General features: G+C 40.5%; 2 protein-coding genes across 5 annotated transcripts in view; both read right to left on the bottom strand.

Annotated features, from left to right (window-relative positions):
* CATSPER3 (cation channel sperm associated 3) overlaps positions 1-9436 on the bottom strand; it is a 41426-nt gene extending 31990 nt beyond the window's left edge. For both annotated transcript variants that reach the window (XM_059174617.1, XM_059174618.1), the window contains exons 1-2: positions 6398-9436; positions 4312-4465 (exon numbers count right to left, since the gene is read on the bottom strand). In XM_059174617.1, the coding sequence (XP_059030600.1) occupies positions 4312-4465; positions 6398-6498 (255 nt within the window). In that variant the 5' untranslated portion in view covers positions 6499-9436. The remainder of the gene's footprint in view (positions 1-4311; positions 4466-6397) is intronic.
* Positions 9437-13105: 3669 nt separating this feature from the next.
* The window catches only part of PCBD2 (pterin-4 alpha-carbinolamine dehydratase 2), a 50542-nt gene continuing 47928 nt past the window's right edge, over positions 13106-15719 (bottom strand). For 2 of the 3 annotated variants that reach the window (XM_059174615.1, XM_059174616.1), the window contains exons 3-4: positions 14603-14683; positions 13106-13357 (exon numbers count right to left, since the gene is read on the bottom strand). In XM_059174615.1, the coding sequence (XP_059030598.1) occupies positions 13262-13357; positions 14603-14683 (177 nt within the window). In that variant the 3' untranslated portion in view covers positions 13106-13261. Of the gene's footprint in view, positions 13358-14602; positions 14699-15719 lie in introns of all 3 variants that reach the window. The other variant, XM_059174614.1, reaches the window with a different exon arrangement.

The raw sequence follows: 15719 nt of genomic DNA, 5'->3' as shown, positions 1-15719 counted from the left end.
CCACACAAACAAATATATAGCCTAATGGACTGTTCCATGGCCCACACGTTGTAACTACCACCTAGGTCTAGAAATACAACTTTGTTCACCAGCTATCCCACAAGTCCTCCACGTGTGCCATCCCAATTACAACTTCCTCCTTTCCCCCAAATTAACCACTATCCTGATTTTCATAGTCATCACTTCTTGGATTTCTCTATAGATAGGAACACATGTATACATCCCTGGAACTAATACTTTAGTCTTGCCTTTTAAAATCTGTTTAAATTTGGTGTCTTTTAAGTCTTCCATTCCTTTTTTTCCTTTCAACTTACCTATTGATGAATCCAGGCATTCTGATGGGTAGAACTTCCCAGTCTAGATTTTGCTACCTACACACTCATGATGCAGCTCAGCATGCTCCCCTGTCCTCTATCTTCCAGAAACAGGTAGTTAGATCCAAAGACTAGACCGGATTCAGGTTTCATCTCTTTAGCAAGATCATAGCTTCTGTTCTTTCATAGCAAGCATATATCTGCTTGTCTCCCTTCTGATGATGGTAGCGGCTACTCATTCTTATTGCCTAGATCCATTTCTTCACTAGAGGCTGAAAACAGTGATACTCTAATTTTATCATTTCCTTTTTCACTTATTAACTGGGATATTTCTATAAAGAGAGTTCTCTCTTATTGACTGTATGGTTACTCAGTAATATGGTTCATATTAGGTCAATAATGCTTGATTCTTTCTCTTAATGTTTTAGAGATAAAAATTAGTTCCTTATTACCCTCCAAAAGTGACCAGTTAGTTTTTGGTATCATTATGAACTTATGGATTATTTGAGGCATTCCAATCCATTTTAATTATCATCCTTATCAAAGCTCAAAGTGTCCCATCTTCCGCTAGTAGCAGGCTCTTTAAGTTGTCTCCTGAGTCCTTCTGACACAACCCCCGTAATCTTTGACATCTTCCTTGCTAATATGACAAGATATTCCTTACTCCTCTGGTATGTTTTTTGCCTTGACTTGTGGTCAATCATTTCTCTAAAAATCCCTAGTTTGTTTTCAGTGAGAAATGGCATTTCAAAATCACATGAATTGTGAGCACTATGGCTGTGTAACTGCTGGAGTGGTCAATGTTTAGGTCTTTCATGGTTAAGGATAAAATACTTTCGTCATTTATCCTGATATTTCCAACTTAATGTCAAACTGGAGAATTTTTACTTAGCATTGTCTGTATTACCTCTGTTTCTCCTTTCTTCCATGAGTATACTGATTCCCAAGAACAGAGAGGGTAAGAGAATGAAACTGTCCCATGTTTGCCCATCGACTTTATCCCATATGACACATACAACAGTCTCAAAATGATATTACTCTAATATATCTCCACTAATTTGACTCTTAAAAGTGGTTTAAAATTTTCTGGGCATTAACTCTCCCCACTCTCCTCCATGTTTGAGTCATACTGTATCTTCACCATCAGAGGACAGATTCATTCTATGGCGTATTCTCTCCTTGTTAGCCCACAATTAGCATTAATTCTACCAATAATTGTATTTAACACTCACCATCCATCCTAATGTTGATGCGTCTCTAGTCATTTTGGTTGGCTTCAATTTATTCTTTACCAGATTCTGACAGAAGGGCTTAAGGAAACATCACCCAAGGGTTTTCATGACTGATGACAGTGTATCTCTGTGTGCATTATACTTGAAATTTCATCAGTTTTAATGGATCTAGAACTCTTGGTTCATTTTCCTCCCTTAAGTATCCTAAATATGTTTCTTTCTTTTAGCATAAAGTGTTAGCAAAGTCTGCCAATACTTCCCCTTTCCTTAGCAGCCTCTTTGCCCAGATGCTCATAATTTCCTCTACCCTCTTTCATTTAGAGTCCAATAATTTTAGTAGAATGTTTCAGTGCTTGTTGTTCTAAATTCATATTCTCAGGTGTGTAATGTGTGCTCTTTCAATATAGAACTTCAGTTCTTTAAGGTAACATTTCTTAGATTATAGGTTTCTCTGTGTTCCATCCCTTTACTTTGTTACTGTTTCAAATTCAGGGACTCCTGTTATCCTTATGTTGGATCTTTTCTTCCCCCCATTTTCTTTACAACTTTTTTCTTTTCACTTTTTTTAATTTTTATTTTTAAGTAATCTATACCCAACATGGTGCTCAAACTCACAACACTGAGATCAAGTACTGCATGATCCACCAACTGTGCCCGCCAGGTGTCCCTTCCCCCATTTTCAATATTCATTATTTTCTCTTGAATCCTTTTTATTTCTTCATTATTGATTGATTTTAAAATTCTCTTCCTTGGGCATCTCGGTGAATCAGTTGGTTAAGCATCTGCCTTTGGCTCAGGTCGTGATCCCAGGGTCCTGGGATCAAGTCCTGCATCGGGATCCCTGCTCAGCGGGGAATCTGCTTCCCCCTCTGCGCTCCTCCAGCTTGTGCACTCTCTCGCTTTCTCTCTCTCAAAAATAAATAAATAAAATTTAAAAAAAAAAAAATCTCTTCCATTAATCCAATATGTCTCTTAAGCTATTACCTGTTGTGCTTAATTGCTCTTAGCTACATCTTCATTTCTGAAATGTCTTTTATTTCTAATTCTTTCCTGAGTCTTTTCACTTTGCCTCTGTTCTTTCCTTTTTCATATCATTTTCTTAAACATTTACCTTGTTTTGAAATAAGATGCTACAGTTGTTATCTGTTTTGTGGACATGTCTTTGTGGTGGGCTTCTACCATCTACAGGGGTATTATTCTCCAATATATTCTCTTTTCTCACTTCACAATCATTGTGTGGGATTTTACTTCAATCTCTTTATAATATACTTTTTTCTATGACATTGGTTTTCCTGAACTTTTAGAAGGTGTGGTTCTGACTTCATGTAGCTCCCTCTTCTCTTTCAAAGACATGCTAGCTTGATTTTTAAGGTTTCTTCATTCCATTCCCCTCCTCCAATTTTATCTAGACTTTCTCTTCCTTAATCTCTGGGTCTCTCCCCTGCTCAATTTTTATTCCACTCCTTTTATTTCTTCTAAGTGGATGGGGATCATGGGGGATATCCCTGAAGGAAACTCTGGCTGGTCAGTCTTCAGAGTTCACAAGATCCAGACTGTTTTAGGTCCTTCAGGAATTACCAGGAACCTCTTGCATTAACCCAGTACTGGACTGAACAACACCCTTCCCAATATCAAATACTGATCATCAACAGAAGAAAAAAATATATATATATGAAATTATAATGTATATAATACATATAATGAAATTATATATATATATATATATATGTTAGTCATCAAAAAGAATGAAATCTTGCCATTTGTAACAATGTAGATGGAACTAGAGGGTATTATGCTAAGTGAAATAAGTCAGTCAGTGAAAGACAAAATACAGTATCATTTCACTCACATGTGGAATTTAAGAAACAAAACAGATAAATATATCTGAAGAGAAGGAAAAATAAAATAAGACAACAGGGAAGGAGACAAACCATGAGAGACTCTTAACTACTGGAAACAAACTGAGGGTTGTTGGAGGGGAGGTTGATGGAGGATGGGGTAATAGGATGATAGGCATTAAGGAGGACCCTTGAAGTAAGGAGCACTGGGTGTTATATGCAAATGGTGAATCACTTAATTCTACCTTAAATTAAGTATTTTCAGTTTACTTAAATTCTACCTTATAGACTAATAATACAGCATATGTTAATAAAAAAATATGTTCTCATATCAGCCCATATTTTCCAACTAATATTTATTGAACATCCTCTGCTTCCTCTCCCTCAGAGGCTAAATCTGTGCAGTTGGGGCTCATAGTAAGGATATGTTTTTAACTAGTTTTGATTTTTATACTGCCTGTGGATTCTGATTTTGCTCCCAAGTTGCTCTGTTTCCCCCCACACTCCGATTTTATTTATTTATTTTTAGAGGGAGAAAGAGAACATGCACCTACAGGGAGAAGGGACAGAGAGAGAATCCCAAGCAGACTCCCTGCCAATCCCTTGCCTGTCACAAGGCTATCTCATGACCCTGAGATCCAATGACCTGAGCAAAAACTGAAAGTTGGACGCTTAACTGACTGAGCTACCCAGGCACCCTCCAAGGTGCTTTTTTTTTTTTTAGGAGAAAATTCAGAGAGATTAAAAAACCACGTTACCACTGCTAATATTGTTACCATCTTTCCAAAGATTTTAGAGTATATTTTTTAAGTCCTTAGAGCTTTCCTATGGAAAATTTTCTTGAACAAAATGCCTTAAAAATCTTAAAATGTTTTCACAAATAAAAAGGATGAAACAGAAGAGACTCTACTCATTTTGTCTGCTTACCTCAAAAAGTCTGAACAAGTTGTATTTTGTATTATAATCAGTCCACAAGACCACAAAAAAGGCATTCAGGGAGACGGTGCTAATCATAATTATCTTAAAGAGACGACTCATTATGACTCTCTTCACAAATGCCTGGCACTGAGTATCTCTCCTCCTGTCAAAAAGTTGAATAAGAGGTATGATTATCTTACAACAGAACTAGATCCCAAATACTACACACTTTTTGTGAGACTAGGTCCTGCTTTCTCCCCTCTACAAATATAAATTTAAATATACTTTTAAACTGCAACACATTGTAGGACCCCTGGCTGGCTCGGTCAGTAGAACAAGCGATTCTTGATTTCAGGGTCATGAGTTTGAGCCCCACATTGGGTGCAGAGATGACTTAAATAAATGTGTGTTTTTTTCTTAACTGCAACACAATGCTAGCATTGAAGGACCACTAAAATATGTATGATGACCTCTGAGTTGATCTGTTCCCACTCAGTTACTTAGTTCCTTCTAAGTAACTAAGTGTGGGGGGCGGGAATGATTCCTAGTCCCTCTCAAGCAAAATAATACTCCTTCCATAAATTTTTACTGAGTGGTTACTAATACCAGGCAAGATAGCAGACAGCAGACACTGTGGATATAAGGAGAACAAAACTAAATATTGTCAGTCTAGTAGGAAAAACTGGTACTAATCAAATCATCACCTACATAATTGTTTACAAATCAGTGATTTAAAAAAAAAAAAAAACTGGACACCCTAAAAAAACAGGCAAAATCAGTCACTTCATGAAACAAATTCAAATGGTAATGAACTTCCCCCAAAATGTTCAGTAGCATTACTAACGGGGAAGGGAGGTTGCAAATTAGGTCCAACCATTATTTTGGCTTATAAAATTAGCAAAGTTTTAAATGTCATATTATCTAATGTTGGCAGTCGTGTGGTGTGATGAGGTATTCTCATAAACTGCCAGGGGGTGTGGAAATTGGCCAGCTCCTCTGAAAAGCCTTAGAACTATTTTTAACCTCTGATCCAAGGAACCTACCCCAAGAGAATGCAATCTGGAATGAAGTGGCTTTGGCCAAACATGTTCATCCCAGCTTTACTTACAGTAGTAAGAACCTGGAAACAGTTTAAAAGTCTAACAAGAAAGACTGGTTAAGTAGAGATGGCCGTCCACTTCATGGAATCTTACATAGATACGAAAAAATGCCTACGACTTTTTCATGGTTTAAAAAATGTTTATGATCCACCAGCTAGCAAAAAACAAAAACAAAATAAGAGACCAAATTCTCTACTCAGTATTATTTCAACTGTGCAAGAACAGGTGAAAAAAACTGAGCAGGACACCGGCCAAATGCTGACGGTGTCTGCCTATGATGGCAAGCTTATAGTAAATCTTTTCCTTGGTTATTATATTTATCTATGCTTTCCAATTTTTCTCAAAAAGTATGTATTTTTCCCCACTATATGTAACAAATGGACACACTCCTCCTAACAGTAAATACAGAATGCATATACTTTCATAATCTAAAAAACAAGATGTATAGTTTTCATCATCTGTTTTGAGATGAGGTCAATTACCTTCAAATTTTCTTTTTTTTTTTTTTTTTAATTTATTTATTTGACAGAAAGAGAGAGATCACAAGTAGGCAGAGAGGCAGGCAGAGAGAGAGAGAATGGCATGCAGGATCCTCGCTGAGCAGAGAGCCCGATGTGGGGCTCGATCCCACTACCCTGAGATCATGACCTGAGCTGAAGACAGAGGTTTTAACCCACTGAGCCACCCAGGGGCCCCTCCTTCAAATTTTCTAACACAGTAGCTAATAAAAGCAAAGTAAGAAGGACAAAAAGATAAAAGGATTAAACCATCAAATTCAGTGTATGGGTCAAGTAAGACCGTGACTGAACAATGACTTAACTAACCAGTCACAATATTAAAGCCAAAGAAGCAAACTGTTTGGCTGAGCCTTCACCAACCTCCCCAGTGAGAGCACAGGGGTGAGTGTACCCAGAAGCTAAGAGTATACTGGCACCTTGTTCCTAAGCTGCCATCTGCTCATTTCTTAACAAGCAATAGAAATAAAGAATATTTACTGAAATTTCCTGAATCTTGCACAGAACTCTGCTGAAGAATTATCCAACAGCGAGCTCGAAATGACTCTTGTATCATTCTGGTAATGAAACTGTTGAGACATTATCCAAATTCCCAATCTTTATTCCTTGCTCTGATCATCCAAACAGAAAATCTCTGTTTAGGGATTTCCTTGGCATCTAGATTCCAAGAGGCCACAGACCAGGGCCCACAAAAGGAACTCCCGCTTTATGACATAATTCTTGGGTGTCATAGTGCGTTACTAGCCTGCAGGTCCCCAGAGTCAAATACTTCCTGTGCTGAGATCCTGTCTTCCCAGGGAGACTATGCACCTCAGATCAGCGAAAGGGATACAAGTACACAGGAACTGTGAAGCTCCAAGCTGAATCTGGGAGATACCAGAGCTAGAGCAGAAAAAAGTAATTTCTCTCTCAAGAAGAATCCACATATGGGGGACACCTGGGTGGCTCAGTTGGTTAGGCGTGTGCCTTTGGCTCAGGTCATGATCTCTGGGTCCTGGGATCGAGCCCCGCATCGGGCTTCCTGCTCAGCCCCTCAGGAGCCTGCTTTTCTCTCTGTCTCTCCCTCTGCCCCTCCCCACTGCTCATTCTCTCCCTCTCTCAAATAACAAATAAAATCTTAAAAAAAAAAAAAGAAGTACCCACAAAATCCCTTAATAATGTGTTAAGACTAAGTTAAGCATCATATAAGAGGAAAAAGCAAACTATTCTGAGGTTCTAAGAGCCAAGAGCATACATTGGGGCACAGGACCAGAAACATCAGGATAGACAGAAAAGATGTCGATGGGTTTGGGGCTAGAACACAAGAAAAAGGAGGAAAAGAGAAGGTCATCCACTCCCAGCCCTACCTTATAGGAAGCCTGTAATGTGTATATATGACCCTCCTGAACAGAGCATAGGAGATGAGCCTGTGGGGCCAAGATATTTTAAGTACAAGAGCCATAGGGTTTTTGCTCTGTTCAATTCTTGGGATTAACTTATTCTCTTTGCTTTCCTTCTTCTAATCCCTTTGGCTTCCAAGGCAAATCTAGACAGAGGGATCTGGGTAGCCCTCCATTGTATTAAACCTTTAGTGGCTAAACTAGTCACATTCCCGAAAACATAAATTCTTGAGCTCTAAGAAAAGCAAGTAACCACCAAAATAGCTCTGTAGTCTCAGGCATTCTAGAACAAGTGTATGTTACTATTCCTGGTAGGAAAACACTCTTGTAGGCAACCAATACACTAAACTAGGAAAAACATCCTATTTATTCAATTTCTGTATTTAAAATCATCAACAGTGAAGCGTTAAGAATCACTTCAACTCATAGCCCCAAGATTCAAACTTTAGCCTCATCGTCCCACTTTACATTCTGTCCCCCAGGGATCAGCTCCTCCTGTACCTCCTACTGCCTCCTTTGGTCATATGGGCCCTAATGCCTTCTGGGCTCATGCCCCAACATCCCCAAAGCAGACTCCTGGAGCAGCTGCTGGGAGAAAGCCTGAATTAGTCCTTCACCTGAATCTGGTTCCACCTGCCCCAGTACATCAGTGTCTACTCAAGTTGGGGGACACAGAAGGCCCTTGGTGGGTGTATGCTGTAGAATTATACAAGTGAATGGCACTAGAGACCCTCATGCTCGCTGAGCATGGTGAGAGTCCATCTCCGGGAACCCCAATGGTCTACTTCCATGCCTTCCCTCATGGAGCATCAAAGCACTCTTTGGGGGAGAAATAGAGAGGAGATTAAGGATGTAAAGAATTCTTTCACGATGCTTGGAGGGATGAGGAAAGATGGCCAGCTGGAAGCAGCAGAGAGAAGTCCGGTTGTTGTTAGAATACCCCACAAGCACAGCTAAGCACGGCTGAATGTGGTTTCTGAAGTCACCGATGAACACATCAGTCTGGGAATGGAACTCCAGCTGTGATTACAATCAGATGTGACAAGCTTCTCCAGGACCTACTGAAATCATCCATCTTTTCTCACAGATAAGTGGACACAACAGGCACCCTGCGATACGAAGCCAAAGGGGGCACCTCCTCTGCCCTTTCAGCAGCAACTCACACTGTGCTCACCGTGGGTGTCACCAGCACAGCCCAGCTGCACACAGAGGGGGACATCAGCAGTCAGCCGGCATGGCAGCTTGGTGACTCAAGTCTTCGGCTAAGAGTCATGTCTTTACTTGTCCCAAGAACCGGCACTGGAACAGAAACCTCACATATTATAGCCAAACCCTCATATAGCTCTTGGTATTTTGCAGGAAATTCCACAAAATTGAAAGTCCCAGAGTTCAACTGGTCTATTTTTGAACACTGGATGAGAGAGCATAGAGACCGCTGTGTACTTCCACCAGTCCTGCAGGACAGTAATGGGAGTCAGTTTGGGTTCAAACACAATATACATGCTACTGCTTTCTGTCTAGAGCAAAAACATCAAGAACCATGCTTATTCTGTTTATCCAAAGATTTCCTTACTCCTATCAATGCCAAAAAGTAACCACTACTTTTACAACGTTAACTTCAATCTAGAAAAGGGAACTGTCAAACATGCCGGCAAGCTGGTTTGTTACTCAGGAAGGTCTTCCAAGGGGTCATAGTTCATGTCTATGGAACTCCTCTCTCCTCCAGAGTTTCTTTAGAAAGAAAAGAAAGGGAAACCAAAGCTTACTGCATCAGAAAACCACTGCTGTCGCACAAAGATTTAGAATAGAAAGGAACCTGGGAGCCTCCAACTTTGACAGTGTCTTTTGAGGCTGAAATGTCAGTTACTTGAACAGAGTCTGGAAGTTCATTCTGTTGGAATTTACCCCGGTTAGTACTCCCACAGCCTTCTACTGCAGGGGCTCTGGTGGTCTACAGTCAGGTCTGTGAGTTCCAGCAGATGCAACAACCCTTAACAAAGACCTTATGTCAAACCCTCGTGTAGTTGCTAATTAGTAAATGCATTCTCGGGTCTTCAGCACTGCAATTACAAGCCAAATCCTGCTCTCTCTGCTGTACTAATATGTGGTGTATGTCCCAGTCAACAAGCTGAGCCCCTCATGCTTACATTCAAAATAAGGGGAAAAGGGGACGCCTGGGTGGCTCAGTGGGTTAAAGCCTCTGCCTTTGGCTCAGGTCATGATCTCAGGGTCCTGGGATCGAGTCCCACATCGGGCTCTCTGCTCAGCAGGGAGCCTGCTTCCCTCTCTCTCTCTCTGCCTGCCTCTCCATCTACTTGTGATTTCTCTCTGTCAAATAAATAAATAAAATCTTTAAAAAAAAAAAAAAAAGAACTGTGAAAATTAAAAAAAAAAAAAAAATAAGGGGAAAGGTTTCAGGGTACAGTGAAACAAGCTCAGTGACACCAAAGGGAACAAACAAGTCTGGAAGGTGGAATATTCTACAGGACACCTGATCCCGTTTTTACAGTAAGTCAATGACATGGGGGACAGGGAGGAAGAAAGGGGAGCTTGCTCACTCTAGATTGAACAAAGAGACTAGACGTGATGGGTGGACTTCATGTGGATCCTGATTAGAACAAAAATACTGTCCAGATGCACTCCTGACCTTCAAGAAAATGATTTTGTCTGGGTGTTAGATGATACCAAGGAAATCATGGTTGATTTTGTTACAAGGTGAAATAATGGCATTATGGTTTATACAAGAAAATGACCATATTTTCTAAAGATATTTACTGAGGGATGTAAGGACATGCTACCTAGGATTTTAAATGTTAAAGCTATTTTGCCTCTTTTAAATGCTTTAGCAAAGAAAAGAGAAATGGAGACTTATGTGAAGTAACTGATGTAAAATCTTGATAATTGTTAAATCTGAGTACATAATGGTTTAATGTACCATTCACTTTATTTTTAAATATGTTTAAGTTTGTTCGTGTTTAAAAATTCATGTGAGGGGGGCCTGGGTGACTCAGCTGGTTAACTGGCTACCTTCGGCTCCGGTCATGATCTCAGGGTCCTGCAATCAAGTTCCAAGTCAGGTTCCCTGCTCAGCACAGAGCCTGCTTCTACCACTCCCTCCGCCCCTCCCCACAGCTCATGCTCGCTCTCTCTCAAAAAAAGAAAATCTTTACAAAAATAAAATAATAGAGACACCTGGGTGGCTCAGTTGGTTAAGCAGCTGCCTTCGGCTCAGGTCATGATCCCAGCGTCATACGATCGAGTCCCACATTGGGCTCCTTGCTCAGCAGGGAGCCTGCTTCTCCCTCTGCTTCTGCCTGCCACTCTGTCTGCCTGTGCTCCCTCTCTCTCTCTGACAAATAAATAAATAAAATCTTTTAAAATAATAATAAAAAAATTAAAATTCATGTGAAAAAATTAAAGCACTGAACTAAAAATCTCTGGTAAATAAAATGTATAAAAGTCCCCAAATCTATAATATAGAAAAGAGTTTATAAAAACACAAGGCAGGGCACCTGGCTGGCTCTGTTGGAAGAACATATGACTCTTGATCTCAGGGTTTTGAGTTTGAGCCCCAAGTTGGGTGCAGAGATTACTTAAAAAATAAAATCTTAGGGACGCCTGGGTGGCTCAGTTGGTTAAGCAGCTGCCTTTGGCTCAGATCATGATCCCAGCGTCCTGGGATTGAGTCCCACATCGGCTCCTTGCTCAGCAGGGAGCCTGCTTCTCCCTCTGCCTGTGCCGGCCATTCTGCCTGCCTGTGCTAGCTCTTCCCCCCCCCCTCTCTCTCTCTGATAAATAAAATCTTTTAAAAAGATAAAATAAAATAAAATCTTAAAAAAAAAAAAGTTTTGCTTTTTCCTCTAAACAAATTTCTAAGAAGCACCAATGATGCATCTCCTGGCAGTCACAGAAACTGGGCGGCTCTTGTCCCTCTTCATATGGAGGGTGTACTCCATATCCACAGGGTAAACTGACCCAGCCAACAGACCCAGCCAAGAACTGGCTTTGGAGAGCTCAGACTCCCTGTCCCATTTCCATATGATTTCTCTGACTGGGGCCCCGGTTGGGTAGGGAGGGAAATGTTTGCTTGTTTTAACATATGGATTTTTCTGGTCTCTGAAACAAGGTGAGTTACACAGAGATGATCTCTGTTTAATCCTGGTACCATAATGCTTCAAGAGATTAACACACCTTCTTTGGACAAATATATATATATATTTATATATGTATTTATTCTTTAAATTTATATTCTAATCTTATTACTAAGTACATTCCATGGGGTGCCTGGATGGCTTAGGTGGCTAAGCATTTGCCTTTGGTTCGGGTCATGATCTCAGGGACCTGGGATCCAGCCCTGCGTCGGGCTCCCCGCTGGGCAGGGAGTCTGCCTCTCCCTCTGCCCCTCCCCCCGCTCATGCTTTTCCTCTCTCTCAAATAAATTAAGTAAAATATTTCAAAAATTAAATTAAGTTTTAAAAAAGATTAATACAATCCTGGGGCACCTGGGTGACTCAGTCGGCAGAGTGTCTGACTCTTGGTTCTGGCTCAGGTCATGATCTCATGGTCATGAAATCAAGCCCCACATCAGGCTCCGCACTCAGTGTAGAGTCTGCTTCAGATTCTGTCTCCCTCTCCTTCTCTCTCTCTAAAACAAATAAATAAAATCTTTAAAAATAATAAGTACATTCCTGAGTTTCTTCAAAGAAACACTGGCATTTTAATTTTTAAGTAACAGATTACTTTATATTCCATTTTACTCCTATCAGTGACACACAGAATATAAATAGAGCTCATTACGGGATAAAAACTCAGTATCTTCTTTTTTTTTTTTTGACTTTTTTATTCATTTATTTGACAGAGACGAGAAATCACAAGTAGGCAGAAGTAGGCAGAGAGAGAGGGGAAAGCAGGCTCCCCGCTGAGCAGAGAGCCCAATGTGGGGCTCGATCCCAGGACCCTGGGATCATGACCTGAGCCGAAGGCAGAGGCTTAACCCACTGAGCCACCCAGGCACCCTGAAAACTCAGGAGCTTCTAACTTAGTGGCCATGTAGACCCTCAGTTCAGGAGTTACAAACTGCATATGATTTTTTAAAATGACCCTTAGGAAAAAAAAGAAAAAAATGACCCTTAGGGCACCTGGGTGGCTCAGTCAGTTGGGCGACTGCCTTTGGCTTGGATAATGATTCCAGGGTCCTGGGATTGATTCCCATATCAGGCTCCCACTGCTCTGTGGGGAGCCTGCTTCTCCCTCTTCTTTTGCCTGCTACTTCCCATATTGTGCTCTCTCTCTCTCTGTCAAATAAATAAATACAATCTTAAAAAAAAAAAAAAATGACCCTTAGTTCCTCCTAATGCAGAGTGTCAAATAATGATCTGGCAAGTTGGTCACTGTGATGGTGAATCCTTATATTGCCCCAGAGGCCACTGTTTTCTCCTTCAACTCCCTCTCTGAAAAAGATAAAACAAGATAGCTTACCAATTTTCTGTGACTTTTGTAATCTAACTACTTAAAAAGCAGCTACACTCCAAATCAACTTCAGCATCGTAAGAATTGTTATAGCTGTGTTAAAACCCTTTACCTACAGAGTTCACCATTCTTCTTCTACTTTCTAATTATTCTCCAACACAATGTATTGGTAAAGTCACCATCATCACTTGAATTTCTGGGTTATAAAATGTGTGCATACTCCCTCATCCCAATTTCTGGGCTTTAAGAATGCTATTTCTCCCGCTGAATATTACTAATGTAATTCCCTGAGTTGGTTTACCTTATATATATGATTAGAAATAATGAGAAATCCTCAGGCTCAAATTTAAATCATTTTGTAATTAAGAACTGATTGTACAAAACACTGTTCAAAAGATGAGCTTAAACTGACAAGCGAATTTGTTCATGTGAACTTCCTTCCACATACATGATGGCTAAGACGTGCACCGGGTTTGACACGCATTTTAGAAAAAAATCACACAGAAGCGGCTGCTTTTTCAATAAACTTGGCCAGTTTCACATCTCTCTTGGTCAGTCCACCATAGTCGTGCGACGTCAGGGTTATCTGCACCTAAGAAACACAGAAGCAGCTGCAATTCATGGTTCTCATCTTGGGTGGTTCAGAAATCAATCTATTCTTCAACATTCACATCTGACAACTGGGGAGATTAAATGATTTACAAAATACTACGTTATGAATAAGTACAGCATTTCCAAAACCTAATGAACTCCAGGTACACAGTCTGCTTCAGGCTGGGCCCAGCACCTGCCCAGGGACAAAAAGGCCCTCTCATGTGAAGGACAATTCAGCGGCCTGAATCTGAAATCTTGTCTCTCAAAAAAAAAAAAAAAAAAAAAAAAAAGAGAGAGAGAGAGAAAGAGAGAGGCTAAGGTTTCATTTTAACTCCCATTACTTTAATTACATGACTATTTTCAGGCCACTGAGAAAGACCAAGCTATCAAATGTAGTATCTTAGCAACTACATTCAGAAAAGCCCATTTCTAAATTAGGGAAGTGGGTCGGAGGTGGGGTGGAGGAAAACACTGTGGCTTCTTGAAAAATCAATTAAAAAGCACAAGCAAAATTATGGACAAAGAGAGGCAAGTAGGAAGGAAAAGTTTATCATGGTACCTGCATATTCTGAACTATTCCAATAAATCACAAGTACATCAGGGAATGTTCTCTTTTTCAAAGAGACTTTTTAAAGAGAAAACAGAACCACACAGAAATCTAGATGACAAGATTATTTCAAATGGCATATGACCATAAAGGCAAGGACATTTGGGGTGGGGGTGGGGGAGACCATGATTCTTCTTACTGAGCCCCCTTAAAAACTACTTAAAATTTTTTTAGCCTGCTCTTTGTCCTAAGAAGGCCAGTTCCTACTTAGAATGTAGAATTTAATAAACAGTTGTTTTTAAAGCACAGTTCTTGAGCATAATTATTTCAGTAAGGTAAATAAGGCCGTATCTCTCTTATTTGCTACCATAACTTTCAAAAATTTATCTTAGGAGGGTTTAACATGTATCTACATTTTAATTCAGGAGCCTCACTTGGCCCAAATGGCTCATATTAGTTCCAGTAGATGACAGGCATGAAAATAAAGAGTTTGGTCACTGATGTCTTGAGCAGATTGGAAAATTTGTTACTAATTTGCAATCATACCCAGGGATCCTTGAGGAAAGAGTAAGAGATGCTTTCCTAAGCACTACTGATCACACTTGACACATGGCTGCTCTATGAGGATAACAAGGAAGAACAAAGTTTCTCAAACTCCATAGCTCAGGTGATCCCCAAATAAGGCAATTTAGTTACCTTGTTGTACACATTGAACCATTCCGGGTGATGATTCATCTTCTCGGCTTGCAGGGCGACTCGGGACATGAAGCCAAATGCCTGCACGAGACAAAGCTGAAAGTGATTAGTGGCACTGCCTTCTACTCTGGACCTGCGAGCAAGAGAGAGAGACCAGAACAATCCAGCCAGATAAAGACAAGGCTCAGATCCTTAGGGAAACCTGGAGAAATCCAATAGGAAGGGGACTGCTCTCCACAGAGCTGGGGTAACGGTGTAGCAGGACCGTGACCTGCTGCTCAATGGTGAAAAACAATCAGGCTCAAATAAACAAACCAGGAAATTGGTCTCACCCAGTGACCTGTCTGGACTATTTAATTGTCCTCAGGACAAGACTTGCCAAAATAGCACAGGAGTAATTTCCCTTCAACCAAGTGCCCTGGATCTCACTACCTGGCCCCAAATCTTAGGGGCTACTTTTCATGTATCCCCACTCCCTTTGTGTTTGGTTGTTGGCTTGCTAACTAACACATCAATCCCAAGACCATGGGAAAAAAATCTTACTGAACAACATCTCCCATCCCAGCTCCCAGACAGGACAGAAGGGGATAAGAGACTTTTTTTTTTTTTACATCTAGAGTCAAACAGGGAAGTCTGCCTTGCCTGCTCAGGGTCTCCTTGCTATTGTCCCCATGCCCTGTGGAACAGGAAGCCTTCGCTCCTCCCCGAGCAGAGAATGGAGGACTCAGGCACACACCTAACTGTGGACCTGTAGGGCTCTATCTTCATCCACAGAGAAAGTACAAACCTAATTTTGCTAATCAGAAGGCAAACTTGTCCTGAGAGTATGAAAAGCTTTTTCTCTTTTGCTTGCTTTCCAATTTTTATGAAGGTAATTGCAAACAATAGGAGAGTCTGTCTCTACTGTGTCCAGAAGGCAGAAATACTTGGTGAGACTCTAAGGTAATGGTACAGTAACTACAAATTTACAGTGGAATTCACAGGGCAGTAACCACTGTAGCCACATAAATAAATATTTAACTTCACAACCCCTATCCAGAAAAGCTGGAGTGATGGTAGTTGAACTGTTTTCTGAATCACCAAATTGACATTAGAGCACATTTCCAAGTTAAGAATG

This window comes from Mustela lutreola, chromosome 5 (genome assembly GCF_030435805.1).
Source record: "Mustela lutreola isolate mMusLut2 chromosome 5, mMusLut2.pri, whole genome shotgun sequence".
Lineage (NCBI taxonomy): Eukaryota > Metazoa > Chordata > Mammalia > Carnivora > Mustelidae > Mustela > Mustela lutreola.
The sequence above is the reverse complement of the archived record's forward strand: the minus strand, read 5'-3'. Positions and strand labels throughout refer to the sequence as shown.